Source organism: Scylla paramamosain, chromosome 17, assembly GCF_035594125.1.
Source record: "Scylla paramamosain isolate STU-SP2022 chromosome 17, ASM3559412v1, whole genome shotgun sequence".
Lineage (NCBI taxonomy): Eukaryota > Metazoa > Arthropoda > Malacostraca > Decapoda > Portunidae > Scylla > Scylla paramamosain.
The window spans coordinates 825,155-850,336 of record NC_087167.1 but is presented as its reverse complement, the minus strand read 5'-3'; the positions used below and the strand labels follow the sequence as shown (position 1 = coordinate 850,336).

The following is a 25,182-nucleotide window of genomic DNA, read 5'->3' as shown; positions in this document are numbered from 1 at the left end:
ATACAGGGGCATGGTATGTCGTATTTTATTATATATAAACTTTGCCTTGGTTATCCCTCTTTGTGGGAAGTATTAGCCTGGTAAATAGATAATAATGAGTCCTCCAGTGTATGGTTATACCAAAAGCCTTTTTTTCTTTTTCTATTGGGTGCAATACAAGCTTACTTCCAGCAAGCAAGGAGGGAAACATTTAGATATGTAGGGTATGATGGCAAGATGTAAGCTAACATCCCCAGATCTTGCAGACAAATAGGAGGGGCTCCATAAGAACTTTACGCCTTCCAAGGGTCAAGGCCAGGGAAGGTGTATGAAGCGTCGTTAGTACCGTTTAATGACAGGGCGAGGGTTACGAAGACAATACATATCTGTAAAAGATAGGTATAAAAATCCTAACTAGTTAATTTTCAATAGCATTTTATCAATCACTGTTGAAATACATTTTCACAATGTGTATGTGTACACATTCCAAACATACATTAAAAAGTTAACACACATTACAAAATCTAGGCAACACACGACTGGTGGGATATAACGAGACTGAGCATTATCTTATGAAGTAAAAAACATTATTGACAGATTTGCAACTGAGGACCTGTGTTAATGGATAATATGCAAACATGATTCAGTGACTTGGAAGCAAAAAAAACATTTGAGTATGACAAGCTTTAATGAAAGACTATCTACAGCTCCAGAGTTACTAAGTAAATCATGAAAGTACATTTTTTTTTTTTTTCCAGAGGACAAGTTTGTACTTTAATTCCCTGATGGCTTGTGAGCTTTTACAAGACAACAGACATTCTTCTTGATTGCTTGTCACACTGCATAATCTAATTTTTTTTCTTTCTTTTTTCTGATGGGATCTATGGATTCCTTTCACCTGACATGACGTCCCTTCACAAGCCATACATTAGGGTGAGATCCACTGTGACACCAGTCCACTGCCACCAATGGCCAACAACATTGAGCCACAGAGAACAGTTGTGCTAGCTGCTGCACCTTTCACATATATAAACTGTCAATCTTGCTCAATGTTGCACACATAACTCATAAAGCTCACTTGATACAATATCTGGATTTTCATCTGGAAAACATAAAAGTGATAATATATAATGATAAAATAACTAGTAAAAATAATAAAAATAATAATAATTAAAATAATCATTTGGACATGAATAACTGCATTTTTCTGCCGTCAACTATTTTTAAATCCTTATCTCTTTAAAATGTCATTTACAAAAACCTTGGGAAGAACTACAATATGTATGTTCAAATTCAAGGAGTTTATATATACAGATTTATAGATAAAAGCAATGTTAGTATAAAAAAAAAGTTCTGTTATTCTTGTAACTAAAATACATACAATATTCCTAAAAAAAAAAAAAAAAAAAAAAAAAAAAAAAAAAAAAAAAAAGGGCATGCCACAAGTTTTCTATGGGACAATGATTACTGTTATGCATTTTAAGTTATCAAAACTGGAACCATATGGCAATGTTTTTTCTTTTTTTAAAAAACCATGTTTGCTATTATGAAATATTACTTAGAACTTGAGCAGTGACATACAACTACACTTTGAGAAATCTTATTACATAATGAATAAGCTGCATTAACAGAGCAATGTAAATAACTAAACCGAATACCTTACCATACAAAATCTTGACTGCCATTGCCATCAACATATACTCAACTGATCTAATGATCAAACATGAGTCTCAGGTACAAAATACAAAGGAAGGTGGAGAATTACATCATGCTGACGTAAACACTGTATGCATGTATGAGCACAAGCCCGCTTTGTGAAACTGCTCTATCCAGCCTCAAAATAATAAATAAGACAAATACATAAAGAATCAATAAAACATAAATTAATATAATAAATAACATATATTCAATGCCCCTGGACAGGTGGGGTAGATGAGACAAAGCCAACATGCACAACCCACATAACCACACACCAGTGCACACATCCATAACCTTACTTATCAAGCTGATGTCCATGCAAAAAATGGTTAGCAGACAGCACATCCTCCTCCTCTTCAAAAACACACATCAACCTACCTATATCCTCACTTACCCTCCAAGAATAAATTTAAATTACAAATCACTATAACCCCTGAGCCTCTATGGGGGAGAGGACACAATCATATGATTGGGTCAACTATGCATGCATGTTTGGATCTCTTCATGGCTATCTTTCAACATTGCTCTCCTTGCTCCATAAGTTTTCTCTAATTACTGCCAACTGAGCAGCACAGTCTTTAATTTCCCTTCAAGGCAACACTGCTTCATATCAGTGACTAGTAGATATATATATAACAGGAATGCACACAGCTCACAACTGAGAAGGTTCAGGTTTTAATCCCAGATAGCATGGAACCTATTTATCAGGTTTATCTTCTTTGAGGCAGTGGTCCCTTCACCTATCAACAATTAGGTATGGGACCTAAGTTTTATATTTGTGAGCTCACTTCCCAGTTGGAGCAGAGGATTAGCATCTACCCTCCCGTGCATGTGGTTCCTCCATGAGACCAGAATATCTCTAAGCTATAGCCTGAAGGCAATGCCAAATACAAGAGAGAGAGAGAGAGAGAGAGAGAGAGAGAGAGAGAGAGAGAGAGAGAGAGAGAGAGAGAGAGAGAGAGAGAGAGAGAGAGAGAGAGAGAGAGAGAGAGAGAGAGAGAGAGAGAGAGAGAGAGAGAGAGAGAGAGAGAGAGAGAGAGAGAGAGAGGAAAAAATTATACCCCACACCAGACAAAATATCCATACACACTCAAATTCAGTCACCAAAAAGCATTCCTTCATATCTCGGCCTTAAATGATATTTAAAATAATAATAAACAAAATCAAAACAAAAAATATAAACAAACAAATACATAAAGAAATTTATTAATCAAAAATAAATAAATAAAATTCATACTAGTGCCAGCAGTAACATTAATTATGTTAACTTCTTCATTCATGAAATCTACATTTCAAAGAAGTTAAATACACTTTATGCACTTTTAGAAATTTGACCTGGTAACATATTATAATCAGAATTGAACAATCTTACAAAACTTAATTCAATGGAGTCAACATCAAATGCGATTCTTAAATATCAAGACCTGATGGTGACAGGTACAGACACATTGCATGCATCTCTACCTGTGCTTCATTTCCTTATATGAGAACTTTAGAATTCTTATTGTTAAATACCACCCCCCCCCAAAAAAAAAACAAAAAATAATAATAATAATAATAATAAAATTAAATTAAAAATAAAATAAAATATAAATAATTAAAATAAAATAAATTAAAATAATGAAGTAATTGTTAAATCAGACAGATTAAAATGACTAAGAAAAGAAACTTGCAGTTCAACCAGTGTGGTTGGAACAACTGGGAGGACCTAATACAGGCTCACCAGTCAGTGGCACTCTCCACTCTGGAACAGCAGCTACACATCCTTGCTCTGGGAGAACACGGGAAGAAAGTCAACTGGATACACTCCTCTATTTAAAAAATTAAACACATGTTATTGTTATCACACCTCAAGCTACTCACCATACAAAAACTGCATAACAGTTGTCAGCACTAAGCTACTTGTACTGAGGTCAATATGGGCCACATTATTATCACCTATGCAATATATAAATAACATGAGGAGGATCCATCAGCCTTAAAGCTATATTTACAAGCTTGCCCATGTATTGTTAACACAAATTTTCACATTAAGACAAGGAACTCTTCCTCCCATGGTGCCCCCTGAGAGACATACTCAGCTAGTCTCAGGTAACAACATATCAACAAAATTAAAGTACCTTGTCTAGTGTACAGTTCCACAATAATTTTGCATTTAGATACTATAAAAAATGTACAGGTGCAAAAAGGCTAACACTGGTGGCTTTAAAAATTTCACTGTAATTGACACAGATGGTAAACATAGTGTATGGATCCACTCAAAGTACACTATTACATGCTAGAAGATGATGTTTACTGCAGGATCTTAAAATAAATACATAAAACTTTCAATTTAGTAAACTTCACTTGAAGATTGGTCCACATATAATATTCAGGTAAACAGCCAGCTCTCAGGTTACAATAACAAACAATCATCCTTAGCGATACCCATTCATAGTAAGTACAATGATAATTCTTTTAATTAAACTGTTCTGCCTAAGACCAAGTATTAAAAAACTGTATTTCAATTCTAACTAGACAACTGATCATAAATGACTGCAAGTGGAATTTGTACTTTACCATTAACCAGAACCAAACCATAAAAAAAGACTTAATAGTAAAAACATTAATAAAGAATGCATCAATAAAATACTTGGGGAATTCTTAAAATATATGTTTATAATTAGTATACCCTAGAGTGTAAGACAAGCTTGGTCTCACTTACTGTGAGGCATGAAAATACTGTTTTGGCTCTATATGCAAGAATGAGAAACTTACTGGAGATCATAATTTTTCCTTAAAAGTTCAAAACACATGGTATAAAACTGCATCATTAACAAAGTATCCAATAAGCCATCTCACTTCTTATGTTTTACCAGAACACATTCAAGATGAGTATGGTAAACTGGGGTGAAAGAGCACAGCACATATTATTCAAAACCACAATGTGTTTTTCAGGAATTCCCCACAGCAGACATTCATCAAGAACCACAAAGTTTTTTCTCCAATTCTCATCAGAAGTTTGGAGTTTTCTAAGTGCAATGCACAATTATGGGTTAGAATAAACCCACTTTCAACATACATCTCCTTAGCATAGCTTTATGTAGTTAACTAGCAACTAGATCATAAATACCTAGTTACTGTGTTATTACCCCTCAACTAGACTATTCACCAGACATACAGGAGGTAAGAATATTGTTACTACTCTTCTCCCTCATAAAAGTCCAGGCTCATAAGAGGTCTGGAGCTATTATCTTCTAGTCCTAGCCCAGGAGTCTCTGTGTCATCTCTTCTCCATGTTCCCTGAGGCCCCCCGACCAGACTCAACCAGGTCACGGCGCATCACCTGGTAGAAGAAGTAACTAATTAAGGGCATAAACTTTAACAAATATTGCTGCATTTTACAACATCAACATTATTCCAGAATTCTGAATAAGGCAATGAGAAGAACAAGGGAAGTGAAAAAAGGGGAAAAAGTAAAGAATGCCCAGGCGCATTCTACTCCTCTGCTTGTCTGAAGCGTATTGAGGTTTGGGGCTCAAATTCTGCTGTCAGGACATCACTTGATAGCCTGATACATAATACAGAAATCCTGAATGAAAAAGTTATATTATTTGATAAACCACATTATTATTGTCAGGTTTATCCAGCCCTTGGTAACAATTTTTTTTTGTCACATACTGTTAACATATGGTTATGTGTACATATCTAATAAAAAGTCATTGTCATCTAGTACATTGAAGAGCGTAAAACGGGAAGAAAGTTTGTAATGTTTGGTACACACTGGGTCTAAGATATGAGCACACTACTACCAAAGTACAAGACTCAGAAAGAGATTAAACTAAACTCTCTATAGAAAATGGTAGAATATTACATAGCATTATCTTTAGTTCATTTTGGAAAAGTACCAGCATAACCAAATGTTACATTTAGCATAAAATATGTTTTGTGATGTCTAGACTAAAATAAGTTTCCTTATCCTTCCTCTCTTCCCCCACAACTTGTGTGTGGCAGCAGCATAGCAGAGAAGTTAAAAATAAATGAAATGATGTCACAGTCAGCTTTGTTGTCAAGTGTGGGTTGTACAGGGACAGATGGAGGGATGAGACTTTGCTCATCTCTTCTAGGGTCATAATCACATCACCTTTTATATAAATGTTCCCACTGGAAAACATGTGAATGTACACAAAATGTTACTATATAGTTTAATGTTGGCAATAGTATACTAAAAATATTACACAGGTAGTTTTAGTATAAGTGAGCAGAATAGCCATCTCAATTTTGTGCTTCAGAAAATCTACCAAATTAAATATGTACTTAACAAACACCAATTACCATTGTGCTTTGTGTACCTTCTTTCATATCAATGAGTGATAAAAATCTGTCTTATCCTTCTCTTTCAAACACGGTCTGCTATCTATTTAACCCCTGAGGAATAATGACATGATGGTGATAGAGTGGAGACAAATTTAAAACCCAAACAAAATAATGATACATGCATTCATGAGTATTAGTTACCTTATTTTTTCACACAACTGTATCTTACTGATACAGAAGGCTTCTCTTGACTTTGAAACCTTCATTAAATACTTCATTCAGTATACAGTTATGTTTTATAATGCAGGCCACTGCATAGCCTGCTACTGGCTATCCCTTACTTGGGCATGAGGTGGTGGGTGAGGCTGGCTCATGGGTGGCACTGGGGAGTGGTGTGGCCCAGGCACAGGAGAAACCATCTGGTACACTGAGTAACCTCCTGATCCAAGGTTGGGGCCTGGGTGTTGGGGTGGTGGTGGGGGCACTGAGTGCATCCTCACCATCTCTCCACGGTGGTCTGACTGTCTGCTGATGGCTACATTGTGTGCTGAGTTAGGAGCCACTGACACCATAGGGGGTGGAGGCCCATGTGGAGGGGCTCCGTGTGGGGGAGGAGGAGGTCCATGCGGTGATCCATGACTGGGGGGTCCTTGTCCAGAGGGTCCATGGCCTGAGGGTCCATGTGATGATGGCATGGAGTGATGAGGAGGTGGGCCATGTGAGGTGGGAGGATGACCATGAGGAACACCAGGACTTGGGGACCCCACTCCATGAGGAGACACACTTGGATGGTAATTACCTCCTGCTGGACTGTGCCTGAAAGGTATACAAAACTTGGAATTTCATATGTACAATATTTTGATATTTTACTGTAACTTAACAAATGAATGACTAATTTGCCTGTATTCTACAATGTATGTATACTTCATCCTGCACAATGAACATCATTCTACGGTATGAATTCAAAACATTAAGATTTTTTGAGTGTTTAGATGGGAGATAATTCACTATTTTCTAATAAAAGTTGGCAAACTATATAAAAAGGTCATTATTTTTATGCACTCACTTTTCACATATTTTTTTATGGTTAAAAACCCTTCACTTAAAAATATCCATACATTCCTCTGTTTTCACACTCTTTATCCAATACTTCCAAATATTTTTTATCAACATCCTGAATACAATCTTTTTACCAATCTAAAAATTTTTGCTTCTAAATGCTAATATAATCAACCCAGACTAATTCCCCTCAAGTGTGGATGGTCTGCCCCACCCATGCATGATGCAACTGGCCTTGTTTCTCACTAAAATTTCTTTAATTCTCATCTGTCAAAAATTTACAAATATTCAAATTATATATATGGTTATACTCCAAAAGATCAAATAAAGCAACCAAAAACAATAATGAAGTGGAACTTTGCATGAAATCTAGTTCCTTACAACCCAGTATTCTCTCTCCCTCTCTTCAAATTCCTTTAAATATATTTTGCTCTTCCTAGCATTAGTTACATGATGCATTCCTCAAAATTCTCAAGGATAGATATTTCATACATGGATCAGCATGCACTACTGATGTTCTTGTGGTCAGAAAAATCATGCAAAATTTAATTCTTACCTGAGAGACGTTGGGCTTGGTTGCGCCCCGGGGGGAAGCATGGGTGACTGTTGTCTGTGCTCTGTTCCAGGACTGCGATAGCGATACTCCTGTTCCCCAAGACCATTTTCAACAGGGACTGGGGGAGGTGGAGCTCGTCTATCATGGGGAGAAGTGCCTCTCCTATCTTGTGGTGATGGTCCTCTCCTATCATGTGGGGATGCCCCTCTGTGCCCTCCCCCACCTCCACTAGAAGGTGGGACTACTGTGTGATTGTTACTTCCTGAAGCAGAAAATAAATAACTATAATGTAATGCCCCTAGCAGTGGCTACACAATCATCTGTAAGGTATTTGCTGCCAAACCAGATAGAAGGCTTTCTCTGGAACCTTCATTCATCATGAAATATTATGAGGGTAAGTCATAGGAGTGTCATGTTATGACCATATTTTACTTTATTCATATTTAATTATACAGTCGTTTGTAATTCCCCATGCAACTGGCTGAATTTTCCTTTTAAAAACAAATTTACATAAAATAATTTTCCAAGACAAAATCTCATTTATTATCAGTCATTATATTAATCACAAAACTATGCACTTAACTGACAACTATGCACTTGCTCCCACAGCTAAATGCTCATTGTCTGTCCCCCAATAAGATTCCCGTAATGCAATGGGAAGCTGAGGTGCCATGAACAAAGGTGTTTTGAAGCATTTCTTCAAAATACAAAGTTTTCTTCCTCATAACATGGAGAAATTCACAGTATCACTTTCCAACATGAACAAAGAGGTCAGAGGTCACAACACCACCACTCATTCAAAACCTTTCAAACAATCAACATCTAATAACTGTCACTTTGCATAATGGGAATCCTTTTCAACAGAGTTTAAATACCATATTAAAAAATAATAACAATGAAGTGGACAAAAAATAATTACATAACTAACCAGACTGATGATGTCCCTGAGAATGTGGTCGAGGTGGAAGAGGAGCTGGAGCAGAACCCCTACTTGATGGCCGAGGATTGAGGGTGTGGGAGGGTACTGATGTAGTGAGAGCAGGAACTGAAGAGGATGATGATGATGAAGAGTTAGATGAAGAGGCAGAGACTGATGGAGGGGTAGGATTTACTCCAACAGGTGATGAGGTGCTAGTTGGTGTTGGAGAGCTTAGAGGAACTGAGAGACGAGCATTAACAGCCAAGAGGTGATCTCTTCTGGATATGAGAGAGCTCACTGTCTCTTCCAGTCGAACATTTTCTTGCCTCAGTTGATGAAGACATGACAACAATGATGCAACTGAAAGATATTAACATATATCATTCTACAAAATAATATATTTCATTTTCAAAAATAATTCTACAAATAATACATTTCTTTTTCTTGAAAAAATAAACAAATAAAAAATAAATGAAATTTGACAGCTTTCAATAAATTACTGATCTGAATATATTGCAAATGTACCACAGCTACAAGTGAGAGAAAAGAAAAAATTAATGCAATTTTTCTTCCAATACTTACTGTCAAAATGTTGGGCTTGTTCCATCAGGAACTGACTCCCCTGCTCCCACTGACGTTCCAAAAGCTGCTCTAGACTTTGAGGGAATGGAGGCGGCTGATTGCTGGTTGCCAAGCTTGTACCATTGGTGTTCTGCCCATGAGCAGAGAATATTGTTGAAAAGTCATTACTGACATACAAGGTAATATTAGCATGAAAGAATACAGGCAACTAAAGAAGCTAAGCACGAGTGTTCTTAAAATTTCTATATTCAACAGCTTATAACTCTTATAGGTTGGAAGGAACTGTGCAAGAATAATGAATGAAATATAAAACTGGATTGAAGAATGCATGCTCCTATCAATGTTAGGAAAAGTGAAAGGGAAATAAAAAACTGAAGTTGATAATCTGTCTGACTTAGAAAGAGAAATTATACACTTTTTATAAAGCATGTCAATCTTACCTCCTTTTTCCCTGGAAGTGCTGGTCCAACCAAAAGATTGCTGTTCTTGTCTTCATCTTTGTATATGGAGTGTGCCTCAAGCTCAGCATGAAGAGTGTCTGTCATCTTCTGAGCAACAGCTGATGAAGGGTTAAGTTGGTTCCCCAGCAGAAGAGTGTTTGCTCCAACACCATTGGTAATTACTGATGGTAATGACCTACAGGTTTTAAAGAATAATAAAAAAAAATATTTGTATACATGGAATACAGAATAAATAAATAAATAAATAAATAAATAAATAAAATAAATAATAATAATAATAATAATAATAATAATAATAATAATAATAATAATAATAATAATAATAGTTATGATTTGAATAAATTAATAAATAAAAAATTTTGTCATAATTCAATTTCACTATCACTGAGAAATTCATTAATAGCACCACAAGGAAGAAAAACTCAGATGAATTTAGGTCAACAGAATGACTCTGATAGCCAAAATACAACAGACATTACATGTATTAAGGTATCTATACTCTTGCCTTTGTGAAAGACTTATCTAATACATGAACATGCAGATAAGTGCCTTGGTACAATGAAGCTTCATATGAATTAATTCACAATGCCTCCACTCCTAATCAAGTGATCGATGTGCAATAAATCACTGAACAAGTCTTTTCTGAGCACGTATGAAATTCCAATGAGAATGACATACAAGATCAATTTAAAAACTTACTCTTTTGAGTCAACTTTTTTTCGTCCTCTCTTTGGTGCTGGAGCTGACTCACTGGTGAAAGAGTCCGGAGATGATGCTCCCGAGTCCCTACCTCCCGTGTCACGGCCACCTCCAGGACGGCCACGTTTGCTCATTCCCCGCTTAGATCTCCTTCCTCTCTCTTGGCTGCTGGATCTGAAAATTTTAAAGCATAACTGCCCACAAAAACACACACACACACTGCATAGATGTATGTCAAGCTCAAATCCCCAGTAAAGGAATATAGCACATACATACTTCCCCTCCCCACACAAACAACCCATCTACTCACACCCAACACACACATACACATAAATGTGAACAAAGAAGTTTCAAAATGCTCTTCAATCAACACACCAGGCTGATACTCACCATATAGGTGGGTGGCCAAGACAAAGAACACACATGCACATACACACAATCACACCTTCACATCTTAAATCTGAAGGTCTTAAGTAGGGAGACTTTATCCCTATTGACCAAAACTGGGAAAGAAAGAAAAAAGTTGCATACAAAAAAAGTTGCATACAAAAAGTTGCATACAAAAAGTTGTATACAAAAAAAGATGCATACAAAAAAACTGCATACAAAAAGTTGCATAAAAAATCCATACTATACCGAAGTCTCTCTACATCACACCCCAAGAATAACACTAGTTAATCCTTGTAGCACTATAATAACACACTTTTCCCATCTCATCTGACCAGCTATGGGAGAAACTTCCTATCTTGGCCCCCATCACCATTTATACACATTCACAACTTTCCACTCATTCTTACCATTTATGACCATTTTTCTTTACTCCACAGGCATCTTTCCTGCACCTCATGCTCTCTTAACACTATCCATCCACCCCATTCTTATATTTCCTATCCTCTTCTACATACAGTAATCCCAAAATTTTTTTTTTCACATTTCCATTCCACATCATTCAAAAACCAATGGACATATTTTTGTTCATAACTGAATCTTCAAATATTAATAAACAACTTACCTTCTTCTCTTTGTTGGTTCATTTGTATTAAAGTCTGCTAAAGTTGGTGCAAAAGGATCAGACACACTTTCTGCACCAATATTTGGAGTGTACTGCACATTTAAGCTACCACCATCGTCTGAAGAGTCCAAAGGTTTACTTGGCACTTTGTTTGATTCTTTCTCAACACTTAGGTTTTTTTCTTCACATATAGTTAACACTAAATCATTAGACTGGGCTTCATCATTGGAAACAATGGATTCTGTGTCTCCAAAGTTACTGTTTCCACTTGGAGTCCTTGGCCCATTTCGCCGCAATTTCCGATTACGTTCCTGCTGCTTGTCTTTGTCTTTGTCTCCTTCAACAGGCAATGAAGGATGTGACTGGCTGGTGGAGTGGTTATGTGACAGGGATATCTGGCTGGAACTCTCATGGGATGTAGTGGAGGGTGTTTGAGTCTCAGACAGTCTGGGACGGGTGAGGGATGAGGCGGTGGTCATGATGGAGGATGGCACAGTTGTTATTATTGATGATAAAGATGACAGTGATGATGATAATGATGATGGCATTGAGGACACTAAACTAGAAACTGTCGTTGACAGTGATGGGGATGTTGTTAGGAGAGGTGCTGTGGATGACACACCTGTGTGTGTAAATGGGGTTGATACAGAAGACAGAGAGGTAGGAAAAGTTGAGGTCAATGAGGTGGTCTGTGGTGGGGGAGCACTGGAGGTTGTGTTTGAGGCAAAACCACTGACTGTTACTGAGGCCATTGTCTTTGTCACAGTAGCCACTGCTTGGGACACAGACACAGCAAGACTAGGTTCGGTCACTTTTGTTGTTCTTTCAGTCTTAATTGTGGAAGCTACAGCACTAGCACTGGTGGCTCCTAAGGAGATGCCAGAACTTCCAGGAGCAGTACTGGCACTGTCCTCACTCAATGGACCACGGTCATGGTGCTCCCCTGTCCCACTGGATCCACTACTGCTGTTACCAGCTCCTATAATATCACCAATCTTCCCTTCCCGACCAGCTGTAGGTTTGACACCAGGGGGACGTCCTGTTCTCTTCTTTGACTTTGGGTCTCTGGAATCAATTGATCCAGAAGTTTTGTCGTCATCTGAAGTTCCAGCCTCCAATGGGACGGGACGGTATGGAGGGATCGTCTTCACGTGGCTTCCTTTCCTCTGTTTACAAACATGAAGAATTGACAAAATATTCATATGAAAGGAAAGAAGGAAAATAATTTTGCACTTACAAAGGGAAGAGAAAAGACTTAATATGAATATGGATCAAATAACAGTGATGGAATGTGAAATCGATGCAACATATGGTAAAAGAGTGCCAACAAATTTACATATTCAGAACAAAAAAATTAGTCCAAATTCTGATATTATAAAAAATGTATAATAAAAAAAATTTGTGATAGGATGGAGTGCTTTCCATAAACAATGCAGTATTATGAAAAATAATCTTCTACAAGAATAGTGGATATCAAGATGGTTCAACCACATTAAGAGGATAGAAAATGAAGAGTTTGTATAGAAAGTGTAAATGTAAATGAAATCATAGCTTGCTGTGGAAGAGGAAGACCATTTAAGGCCAGATAATATCAGTCTACCCCTTTCCCTTCCATGAAGGGTCTTCCAGGGAGGGCCCTTCCTTTCCAAGATAGTAACAGATGCTCTTCTATGGTTCCTCATGTGAGAGGGTGCTCATCATAATGTTGGTACTTATACAAATCACACAAATTTTGAAAAATAAATAACTGGTGTATTTTACGTCTATTGAAATCATGATACATATTCTGATTCATATTTATATAAACGATGCATAATATGATGATATACACTACATTGAGCAGAAAATACAGTGCAAATCCTTCTATTGGCAAGCCTGAGAACATTTTCAAACAAACCTGCCAACCTCCAGTTTCACCTCAGCCACATCAGTATAAAAGCAGTATATTCACTTTACTTAAGTAGGGTTGGCCACGAACATAAGTAAGGAGCAGCTTCAGTACATTGTTTCTTAACTATAAGATTGGGTTACATAATGAAAAACACAATAGTAAAGCGTATAGCCAATCCATTATAACAGGTTGGTGGGGGAGATGTTCCTGCCAGCCGTGGTACCACCACCCTGGGATTTTCCAGTTATCATTTCACAACTAAAGAAAAAGTACACATACAATGCAAATTTATATTCTAAAAATGAAACAAAGCCATTAAATTATAGATGGGCAAAAAGATACATAGAAAACCCTACAATTAACAGCCAAGCTGAAGGACAATGTGAACCCCCTTCCTGTGGCTGGTAGGGGAGAGAGGGCAGAGGACCAGGGCTGGCTGATGATAGCTCTGTCTGGGACAAGTCAGGATTGCTTTGTGGTTCTTTAACACAATGAAAAGAAATATTTCCTGCTTGGTATGATATGATATATGATGCCTAGAAAATTTCATCTCTTCCTATACCCAATTACTAATACAATAGCATGGAAAAACAATACAGTAAGGCATCAACTAAGCAAAGGGGCTGCTCTCTGTGAAGGAGTGCCATTAATTCATTCTGCCACTTGACCTCCTAGTGAATGATAATTTCATACATGAGAAGTGGTTTCCACATGGGAAGGAGGAAGAGGTCATTTGATAATCTGGCCATTAGAACCCAAAGAAGAGACCACCTGGAAAATGAAAAGGTAAAAAAATACCAGGTGTTAACAAAGACAGAGGAATTGAACCAGCAAGGATGGAGTGTTTGGGGATAATGAGGTGGACACTCCTTTGTCATGGCCATATTTCTGCAGGGAAGATATGAGAGAGAGAGAGAGAGAGAGAGAGAGAGAGAGAGAGAGAGAGAGAGAGAGAGAGAGAGAGAGAGAGAGAGAGAGAGAGAGAGAGAGAGAGAGAGAGAGAGAGAGAGAGAGAGAGAGAGAGAGAGAGAGAGAGAGAGAGTGGACTTACCAGTTTAGAGAAGTGGTACTGACAATAACCACAGTACTTTACATTATCCAGGTAGTTTCCAGCTTCTTCACACAGAAGGCCCATAGACTGAGCACAAGTTACATGGAAGTGCTGCTTACAACCTGATTTGTTGCACTGCATACATGCTCCAATAACAGCTCTGCTTTCCTTGCCACTTTCTTCACAAATGTAGCAAGACTGAGGAAAGAAACATTGACTGACTTAATAAGCAGCTACAGAGTTTTCCGAGTAAAAATTATATTAGCAAGCATTAGTCAATACACACACACACACACACACACACACACACACACACACACACACACACACACACACACACACACACACACACACACACACATATATATATATATATATATATATATATATATATATATATATATATATATATATATATATATATATATATATATATATATATATATATATATATATATATATATATATATATATACAAAGTATGATAATGTCATCGGCAAGATTTTCCTTATTCTTAGAAACTATGCCCTTGTCAAATCATTTGAACTGATATATGGCATTACACTTCTGACAAATAGGATGACCTGAAGATGTGAATTCTCCACCCTTTCTTACTCTCAGCTCCTGTCAGTATCAATAGGTAACCACAAGCTTTAGAAAATTTATTCACAAGGTGTTCAACCATTTTGCCAGTGTATTTTGGTATAAGTGATATTCTGGGATGATAGAAGGCTTATTATAATAGTGCCTTATGTTAGATGTGTCACACCACTCCTCTCCATGATGCATTATGTGCAGCCAGCATAATCCAAAATGAGGAAAAAATTTCCCTCATTTTGATTTGCAATTTTGGGGCCTCTTTGATGTCGAATAGAAAAAAAATCCTTTTGGTGAAATATATATATATATATATATATATATATATATATATATATATATATATATATATATATATATATATATATATATATATATATATATATATATATATATAATATAACAGCAAAGCAATGGCACTGCAGGTGTGCTTTTATCCAATATCACAAGGGCTAGGATACTGTGTAGTGGAATGACCTCCAGACAGATGGAACAGCATTCCCTGTGAGTGACACTAGGGTGTAAAGGTCTGGAAGTCTTGTACAGTCACTAAGCAATCCTCACCTGACAGCAATAATAAAGCCCAACCTTGGGATTAGTGTCATGCCATGCCAAGCAACTCATTGGATTGAACCAGAAAGCACCCTCCATATCTTGTGGTTTGGTGTGTCTTTAGTTTCTGGGACTTAGGTAACTTGATAGTTCAGCCTAATGGCTAAACAGAAAATCTGAACATTGCACTATGCTTCTGAAGGAAAACAGAGATCTTTCGACATGACAGTGGCCCTTACCACAACTCAAGGACAGTCATGAAAATGGTATCTGACAATCAGGTGAACTTCATAAAACAATTGGCCAGGACAGAGTCCTGATATATCCCCCATTGAAGACTTCTGGCAAAACTTTGTTAGGAGGACACTTCCACTATCTTGAAGGATTCATTACTATACATAATATAAATGGCTAATTTTATCAATTTTATCTATGTCAGTGAGTTAGAACCATCATAATTAACATAAAAGAAACATCTGACATGAATACTGTCAGTTACATAAGCAATGTTTCTCCTCCTACCTTGTTGAATCTTTCTTGAGGGATGAGCTGTAGCATGATGGGCTCCATGGTAGTGACGTTGCCAAAACGCACCTCAGGGATGTACAGCGCACAGACCACGTGTGCCCAGCCACCAGAGTCTGTGCGCTTGAGCGCCCCATCTTTACTCGGGCACAGTTCGCATCTCTGTGAAAAAATGCGCCTCCCGCCTGAGTGCTGGGTGAGCGGCCATAGGGTGAGTGTCAGTAGGTGTGGGGTGCCAGGGGGAAGGGATAGGACTTATGGCAGAGTCAAGGAGTGACAGCTGAGACTTAATGCTAACATTTATACCAATTTTGAAGTAAAGGATGTCCTTGAGTTCCACAGCTGATAACATAAATCATTAGTCATATACAATATATGACCATATACTTAAATAATATCCCTCATCCCTGTGTGGTCCTTCACCCCTATCTGAGCTAAACTTCGTTGTAGTGAAAACTTATAAATACTGAAAATCATAAGCTTTTGAATTATATAAATAAAACCAAATAGAGCTATCTGCACAAAGCAGAAATGAGAAAAATGGTAAACACCATAATGTAGTTACCAACTGACAAACTACACAACACAAAAATGGCAAAGTAACAATAGACACTATATGTTGATTCCAATTCTTTAAAAAATCAGAACATCTATTTAAGTAACTACATTAAAGCAGTCTTCCATTACTAATTTTAAACTGTATAGCTAACCAACCCATATTCATTACTATATAGCTGTAGTTCCATTTATTTGACAACACCATGACCCTGAGTTTAGAAAATCTACAACTCATGAATTTTAGTTTCACATCAACCTGTCACATATTCTGAAACCTTATTGAATCATTACTTTTCATACAAATAGCCAGCAAATATAAATATTTATGGGAGTATTCTAAATGGGATTATCAGCCTCTTTGGTGTATATGTGTGTGTGTGTGATTCACCTACAGTTGTCTGCTGGTCACCCAGCCAGCCGTTCCCCTATGGAAAGAACTCAGAGCTCATAGTGACTGATCTTTGGGTAGGACAGAGACCACTCACACACCACACACTGGGACAGCGAGGTCACAACCCCTCGGGTTACATCCCGTACCTACTTGCTGCTAGGTGAAGAGGGGCTACACATTAAGAGGCTTGCCCATTTGTCTTGCTGCGCCCAGGATTCGAACCCAGACCTTCTTGGTTGTGAGCCGAGCATGCTAACCACTACACTATGCGGTGTGTGTGTGTGTGTAACTAAAAACAATTCCTTTCCAACCTAAGGAAGAATTGATAATGTATAATTAACAATCATTTCTCCTTACTCCTATCTTCTTCATCACACTTTCAACACAATATAAAGAAGCAATGAATACACAATCTATCATTCCCCACAGAATGACTGAAAGATAACATACATAATGTAAATCCCTTTCATTTTTGCATATACTAACTTTGTACTCCTAATTAAAACACAATTAATTTTATATCCCACAGTAAAAAGTTTGTATTAGTATATCTGTCATCTTGGCAGATTAAGAATAACTATGATAAAATGAAAGGGAGACAACAAGCATGTGCAAAGAAAAGTAAATACAGTGAGTACAGAAATTAATGTGCAGATTGACAAAACGAATGATAAAGCATCACAAGCATGCATGAATGGCACCATGAATAATGAATGATGTTTGTTGGATAATAATGTTAATGTATTATCATGTATATCTGTGTCACTGTGTAACTCATTTCAGGTAATTAATCCATACATACATACATATTAAGTGAAAACCTTGCCCTCGAGGAAAACTCACCCTTCAGTATGAAACAATATCAGCAACCTTCCTCAGCAACCAGCTTCTCCAAAGAAATTAGTGAGTACAGTGTTTAAAAGCAATTACAATGAGTCTTCTACATGCTTCTGGAGAAGAGGAAAAAGCTCCCAATGGAAGGCAGTTAGAAAGAGAGAAGTTTCAAACAAGCCATACTGCCTTGAATCCCATAAAGTCCAACTTTAAAGGGAGAATGGTAATCTTCTCAAGTAACGCTCTACCTTCATGCTTTGCATATTCATAAATTTCTCCAACCTATCAAAAAACTCCTTAGGTTAATATGAGCCTGAAAACAAATGAGTTTAGACACAACTGTGGAGCAAAGGGAATGAATGTGGCTATAATGTGGAAGTAAGCAAGATACAAGAAAATCGTGGTATATACAGTATGACATGTATACTCACTCTATGCTTATTAATAGCAGCAACATAACAAAGATGACAAATGTTATATATATACATGTAAAATGTTAGCTAAAGCTAATTCACTATCAATTAAATATTTCCAGTGTTAACAACATTCAAGCAAATAAAAACCACCAAATATTCTGTCTGAATGATTTTTTTTCTTTTAGAAATTAGGAAGTGTTAAGGTGTCAAAATGTAATGTGTATTAAAATGTAAAATTGTACTGTAAGTGAAATGCTTGTAAACCAATCACAAATCATATCTGCATATAGATCTTTGAGTAATTATTATATAAAAAATGTAATGCAAATTATATATTTTGTAACTTCATTGTGTGAGAAAAGGGCAACTGCATCAACATTAAAATGGTAACTAATATGTTAGAGACTGTGCAATGTAGCAATAAAGCAAAGCAACAAAACAGGCCTCACCCAACTATTCTCTCAATAACATTAGAGGGGTCAAGGTCAACCAGGTCTCAGTAAATCCTTTGAAGTTCCTCATAAAAAAAATAAACTCAAGTCTAACATCAACACTTATATGGCAGGTGATGAGTACAGCATCCATACAGGTTTGCAAAAGACTGCAAAAAGATTGCCTCTCTATGAAAATAAACTACAACAAGCATTACAAAACAGAAAGCATCATGGCCTTGGTTGATCTTCCTTCTGTTATATAACAACCTCCCAGAGTTTAGCTGCTATGGTATCTCAGCTAAATGAAGTATGGGAATCACAAAAATGTAAGCCTACCTGAAGCTGGACGTGCTAATACACAGAACATTACCAACTGCTTAAGGATAATCTCATGCATCACATTTATCTTGGTAATGTTGACTATCAACTTAATGAACTCTGACCAACCATTATTTATGACAAATACACAAATTACCAGAATTGTGAATACAGATAAGCTGAGAGTTAATACCATCTAATGAAAAACTATGCATACTCTAGTAATCTGTATAAGGTTGCCAGAAAATGTATGAATGTATTCTCCCTCATTTACTCAGCAAAGTTTGAGGGAAGCTTTCTACAATACCGAAACAGTCCTGAGCTTGTCTTACAACTACAGTCCGTCAAAACTAGGAATGGTCTCATATACCAATTATCCTGGGTAATGTATCAAAATATGCTGCTACTTGGCTGGCTCCTAAGTTTGTCCACATACACCCCCTATTCAAGAAGATTCACCATCCATACTAGTATTAATCTTATTATTATGATATAAAAACAGAGTCTGCTCAAAAACAATAATGGTACTTACAACTCTTGCGGCACGTTCTTGACTCTCACATTTGCGACAAAACCAGGCTCCTGTTGGTACTGTCACTATACCATAACAGGCTGAAACAAAACAGTAATATAAACCAATCACATCACTGACACCTCATTACAATAATTCAGATTTAGAAATAAGTATACTCAACAAAATAAACAATCCCGAAAGTGAATTTCATCCCATGACATCTTTGCATTTAATTCCCACTCTGAAAGCTAGACATACATGTTTTACTACTGTAAATTACTGAAGTCAGAAGTGAATTCCAGTAGTGGTATACAGCATTTTAATAAATTAATAAATCACAAAAATACATCACTATTTTTTTTTTTTTTATTTAAGAAATTCATTATTTAAAAACTATCTTTCTCTGATGCCTTGCTCCCTCTAGCACCATTCACCAGGATGGGGAATGGCTGAACCTTTACCTCTTCCAATCCAAACATCCATTTTTTGAAAGTTCAAGCACTCTGCCTCTAACACTTTTTTCACACATGGAATCCTATACCTTGAATTGCCTTCCAAGTGGCCTTCAGTATCATTCATGTACACTTTATTTACAAAGTCTTTACTCTTTAGCCTATACATATCATTTCAGTGTATTCCTTTCTGCCCCTTCCTCCACTTCACAATGCTTGCACAAGTGCTCATACCACATCTCTCATACAGGTTTTCAGTGCTTTCACCCATCTTGTCAATCCATATGCCCTTCCCAGACAATAGATTTCCATACCACATACTTTTGATTGTTTTGTCTTATTTCAGAACCAAGTTTATGATCAATACATCAGTGCTAAATACTATTCCTTATTATCTATTTGTATCCATAAACATCCATAGATGAAAACATTTCACTTGAATTAATGCTCATTCCTATTAAATTTCTAGTGTAAAGTGGATTTGCACTTCTTGAAATATTCAATACATCAATGAAAGTCATGTTCTGGTATTCTGCTGTAAAACTAAACCCAAACATACTCCTTTACCACTTAGCCCACAACTGGTTCTCCGCAGCATATGGTGTGATCCAATGTTTTACTCACTCAGGTTGTCCATGCCGTATAGCATGGACAACCATATATTGACATTAGCAATTACTTTTCTGAACAAGTGTTGTATATTTTAAAAGGTTGTGATGCCAAGAAGTCTTGTAGCTGTCCTGACACAAGCACTTCACTAATGTTCATAACGTTAAGTCACATTCTCTTGTCTCTAACCAATAATATAGAGAGGTGATACCATAGAACAGGAGGCAAATACTGAGGAAATATGAATATTATAGCTATGTTCGTTATAAAAAAAAATTAAAGCAAAGTACTTGACAGATAAGCTCAACAGAATCTTGTAACTTGCTAAGCAGTAATTGAAGGTGAAAAATACTGCTCTATATAAATTTAGGTGATGTCTTTCAGACTAATGACACACTGTATTTGGACTGACATCTATGTATCAATACATAGTAACCTTCAGTACCAAATGGTACAAAAGTCAAGAATCTGGAGACTGGGATATAAAGGTCACCAAAATTATCTTAAGACTTGACAACTGTTAATGTACCAATGTTTGGTGCTGTAGTTACAACTACATGTCAGGGGTTCAATCTCTGGCCACAGTTCCTCTCAAGGCTAAAGATTTAGCCTACTTTTGGATAATTTTTTTTGTTTTTTCTGTAACACTCCAAATGAAACATGTGACTTCAATTACTAGGTCCCCCAATATTCATGCAGTAACAGATTCCCACTCAAATGTTCACAGCAGTTCCAGGAACGTACCTTGCATGGACAAAGGATTATTGCATGTGCACAGTATGACATACCTGTACCATTATGAATGATGAGCCTCTTGAGTTGGATGTATCTGATTGTTGCAGTTAAAGTCATCCCCTTCCCACATCAATGTTTTTTTTACCCCATTAACATTATTTCCCATTTCAATGTTTTTTTTTTTCAGCCCAGTAACAACATAATTTGGAGCACATTCCTTTGAATACTCAACAGTTGCATTACACAAGCAACACAGGCCCTTCTTCCTCCCATAGCCCACTAAAAATGCATCGATCAGCTTTCACTTCCAAGAGGCTGACATTTCTGGTTCATTTCCTTAGCTTATTCACAGTAAACCAACTATACTGTGAAATGCACAGAGGTTCACACAACACAAATGACACAGGTGTTTCTTCCTGCTGCATCCCACCATGAAAATATCCACTGGTTTTCCAATAAGTAATCACTTTATGTAGGCAGCCATTTCTCTGACCTGCAGTTCTGAGCTGTTCATTCCCTTCCCTCATCACCAGTTCTTTTCTTTAACAATTCACATATTATACATTGAAATTTTAAACAAGACCCAAAATCTTTAATTGTGCAAAGACTGAGTCTCCTCTTCCAGATAAATAAATACCTGCATTATCAAACTGACGGTCTCATTCTCAGTAACGAACTACAAAGGTCAGTATATCAACATGTAATACAGGGCTTTGAGCAGATATTGAATCATCATATACAGTTATCACATGACATTTTTATTCTCTCCTTCTCACATAATTCCTTGCCAACCACAGGGATTAGGTTCCCAAAAAATTACTGTGGCAGGTGTAACCATGGTTGGTTGAAAGTTGAAAGAGAGCTGGGTGTGATATTAGGAAAGCTACAGGGAAGACCACAAGTAGGACAGATAAATAGTGCAAAGAGAACATTAGAAGCAGTGACGAGCACAAAAAACATACACATTAGCTTCAATAACTGCCAAATTGCTACTTTAAGGCTTGACTCATAATACAAAACCAATGGTTCAATGGAAATTAAGTAGAAGCTAGTGATAATCATGTACTACTACAATTGTTCGAGGTTATGAAGTGCATTTGGGTGTTAGCATTCTCAGACATCCTCCACCTGTATTATTATGAAATGGATTAAACCACTGGTGAAAAGAACAACCCTTTGCTCATAGCACAGCACCCATTTCTCTCTCTATCTTTCACTATCTGCATTATAAAAGGAATGTTATATATCTAGTATATATTTCTTTATAGAGTAAAGCTATACAGTATAATGAATTATTAAAATCTGAGAAACCTCTGTCTGTCTGTCTGTCTGAGTGAGTAGTATAGGTAGTGTCTAACTTGGGTGGTGGCCAGAGGCAAAGTCACTTGTCACATGGTCACTTCTGATTGTGTGCCTTGACCCGCTTTTGGTGCACCAACACTGTTGGACAGCGATGCTGCCAAGTGCTGTGATGTCAATACAAATTCATTCATAATATGTGGCCTTATTTGAGAAGCTAATAAATAGATGGTAATTCAAATAAATATTTAAGTCAAAAATTGATGGTATATGAGACAGATAAATGTGTTGGGCTTGATTTGGTAGAGCTGTGGCAGAGGAATCCCAGAAAAATCATACAGCCAGCCACTCATTATATTCTCAAGCAACTTCAGTTATTGTAAAATTCAATCATCTCACTCATCCAATGAGAAACTAAAATCACTCTACTTTTTGGGCTCCATAGAAGCAATCACCTCACATAACAAAGGGGTGAATGATTCCCTCAATGAACCACAAAGGACACACACATAGCATAGCACATCCACAAAAGACATTTGTGTCAGGCCATCACAAGCTTACATATGTACTATCATCTCACATATACATATTACTACCTACATCTGTTCACAATTTTGTGCGGATCCAAGTACAAAAACCGCCTCACATATATATTACTACCTACATCTGTTCACAATTTTGTGTGGATCTAAGTCCAAAATGAGTTTACAAGTGAAGAAAATGGCTATACAACATTTGGAAGGGATACAGAAAGTATTGTATGAAACTGTATTTACCTTAAGACACAAAAAAACTGAAAATATCCTTTTTTCTTTTTCCATGCACAAAATTAGCATGAGGCAGGATTTGTCAACAGTAATTTTTGACTATTATGCTAAAAAAAAACTTTCATTGATGTGTTGTAACATATTTGTCAACATCATATGCAGAGAAGCAGCTCATAGACTGTTGATCATTGTGTTGCCTTATCACCTGCCACAGCTATCTAGCAAGTCACCAAACCTATCTAGTCTCAATCAAGTCAACCTGAGCTGCTCTTCAGTATTAATCTGCACACAAGTTTAATATAATATGCATAGTCAAGTTTCTGAATACAAAGTAATGAAATACTAATAAAAAATGTTTCAAAACAAAGAATTAAAGTTTTCCTTAAAAAAGGATGTGCACAAACAATGGGACAAAGTTTTCTTTGAATCTAAAGCAGAATACTTGTATGAAACTAAACACTGAGGATCAACCTAAATAATAATACATTCGTATATCAGCATGTTAATGAAGCATTTATGAATGAATAACATCAGAGGATGGTAAATTTGGCATGTGTAATGCCAAAGAATGAAGGCATTACGGCTGACATACAACCAGTGCAAAGGTTCAACGCATTGCCAGCCTGAACCTTGCAAGCCAACTCAGCCCGCCTCCCGCCACACTGGTCCACCCTACTGCTACGTAACACCTCATTCTTGAACACTTTGGCGCCTTATTTCCACCACTTTCAACGGGCTCTAATGGAAGTTCCTAGAGTTCCCAAGGGCATCTTCATGATTCTAGTGATAAGTCAACAAGGATTCTGCATCGTCAAAAGAGAAAAACGCCCAAGAAAACCCGAGTAATCGTCTCTCTGGCCTTTGAAAACTGTCGCGATGAGAGAACAAAGCGTTTAAGAATACAGGTCTAGGTCACTTTTACACACACGGACCATTCCTGTGCCTAAAGATATGACAAAAGGTTACTAGCAGAACATCAGACACAGGGAGGAGTCGTCAGGTGAGTAAATAAAACTACCTTGATGCACGGCGACGTTGCAGCCCTGACCATCGCAGTACACGAGAGGGTTTTCAGTCCAGCCATTTTCGTCCGAGCACACACAGCAGCCCCCCACCATTTCCTTTGGGTCTTCCTGTTTAGGCTTCATGTGTCTAACCCCTTCCAAGACCCACCAGTCATCTTAATACAGGGCCTGCACGTCCGTGGGTCGAGCCGCAACAAAATGGTAGACCCCAAATAAAGTTCCAATTTTCTGACGTACCCTGAGGGAGAAATATATTTCTTATCTTAAAGGTTATTCTGCCTTATAGCTCATATTTTTATAACTCACTTCAATAACATTAATATTCTAATTGCAACATTAGATACTTTTTCCCTCACAAATTAAAGAATATGTTTACAGAAGAAGTTTAAGAGATCATGCATGACCCTTCAGAACCACGCGCCTCGGGAGGCGCAGCGCTGCTGTGCTTCAAAACAAACTGCTGCTTTTTGTGAACACTGCAACTTTGGGAAGGATGGACCAAGAATTTACTTCACTCATGAAAAGTCTTCCTGATCTCAAATACGTACATGATATTACATCGCAGTCGAACAAAAAAAAAATCAATAAAATCTAAAAAAATCTCCCAGATGAGGATGCAGACGATATATATATATATATATATATATATATATATATATATATATATATATATATATATATATATATATATATATATATATATATATATATATATAATGTCTGGCATAATTTATGTGATTCCAGTGTAGGATGACAGAACAAAGGTCTCCCGCAACCAATGGGGGGTTAAGCCAGCTGCAGATAACTCGCCACACTGGCTTGGAGCGTCTTGGTGGGGACTCACAGTGTGAAAGAGACAAATCGTCTCTTTTTCCTCTCGACTCCGTGCTGTGCGCGAAGACGTGTTTTGTTTTCAGCGTTATCGTTTCCGTACCCTCGTGCACCAAAACTGT

General features: G+C 37.0%; 1 protein-coding gene across 5 annotated transcripts; it reads right to left on the bottom strand.

Annotated features, from left to right (window-relative positions):
- Nucleotides 1–397: 397 nt before the first annotated feature.
- LOC135108288 (protein AF-10-like) lies at nt 398–24,454 on the bottom strand. Of its 5 annotated transcripts, none has more exons than XM_064019087.1 (12): nt 24,223–24,454; nt 19,361–19,440; nt 15,875–16,069; nt 14,204–14,401; nt 11,262–12,427; nt 10,250–10,423; nt 9,530–9,725; nt 9,090–9,219; nt 8,517–8,867; nt 7,589–7,850; nt 6,315–6,789; nt 398–5,002 (listed from the first exon to the last, which is right to left on the bottom strand). In XM_064019087.1, exons 1-12 carry the CDS (start codon nt 24,350–24,352, stop codon nt 4,940–4,942), a joined length of 3,420 nt encoding a protein of 1,139 aa, XP_063875157.1. In that variant the 5' UTR covers nt 24,353–24,454; the 3' UTR covers nt 398–4,939. The 5 variants fall into 5 exon arrangements, with proteins under 5 accessions (XP_063875157.1, XP_063875158.1, XP_063875159.1 ...); XM_064019088.1 differs by having other exon boundaries at nt 10,250–10,414; XM_064019089.1 differs by having other exon boundaries at nt 15,875–16,039.
- Between the last annotated feature and the right edge of the window lie 728 nt (nt 24,455–25,182).

What these genes read in the sequence shown, in the direction of transcription:
- LOC135108288 (XM_064019087.1), bottom strand. Translation starts at nt 24,352, where the DNA reads ATGAAGCCTAAACAGGAAGACCCAAAGGAAATGGTGGGGGGCTGCTGT. An exon ending in TCAGGGACATCATCAGTCTG is followed by an intron (nt 7,851 to 8,516) that starts GTTAGTTATGTA and finishes TTTCTGCTTCAG; the next exon opens with GAAGTAACAATCACACAGTA. An exon ending in ACCCACCACCTCATGCCCAA is followed by an intron (nt 5,003 to 6,314) that starts GTAAGGGATAGC and finishes TTCTTCTACCAG; the next exon opens with GTGATGCGCCGTGACCTGGT.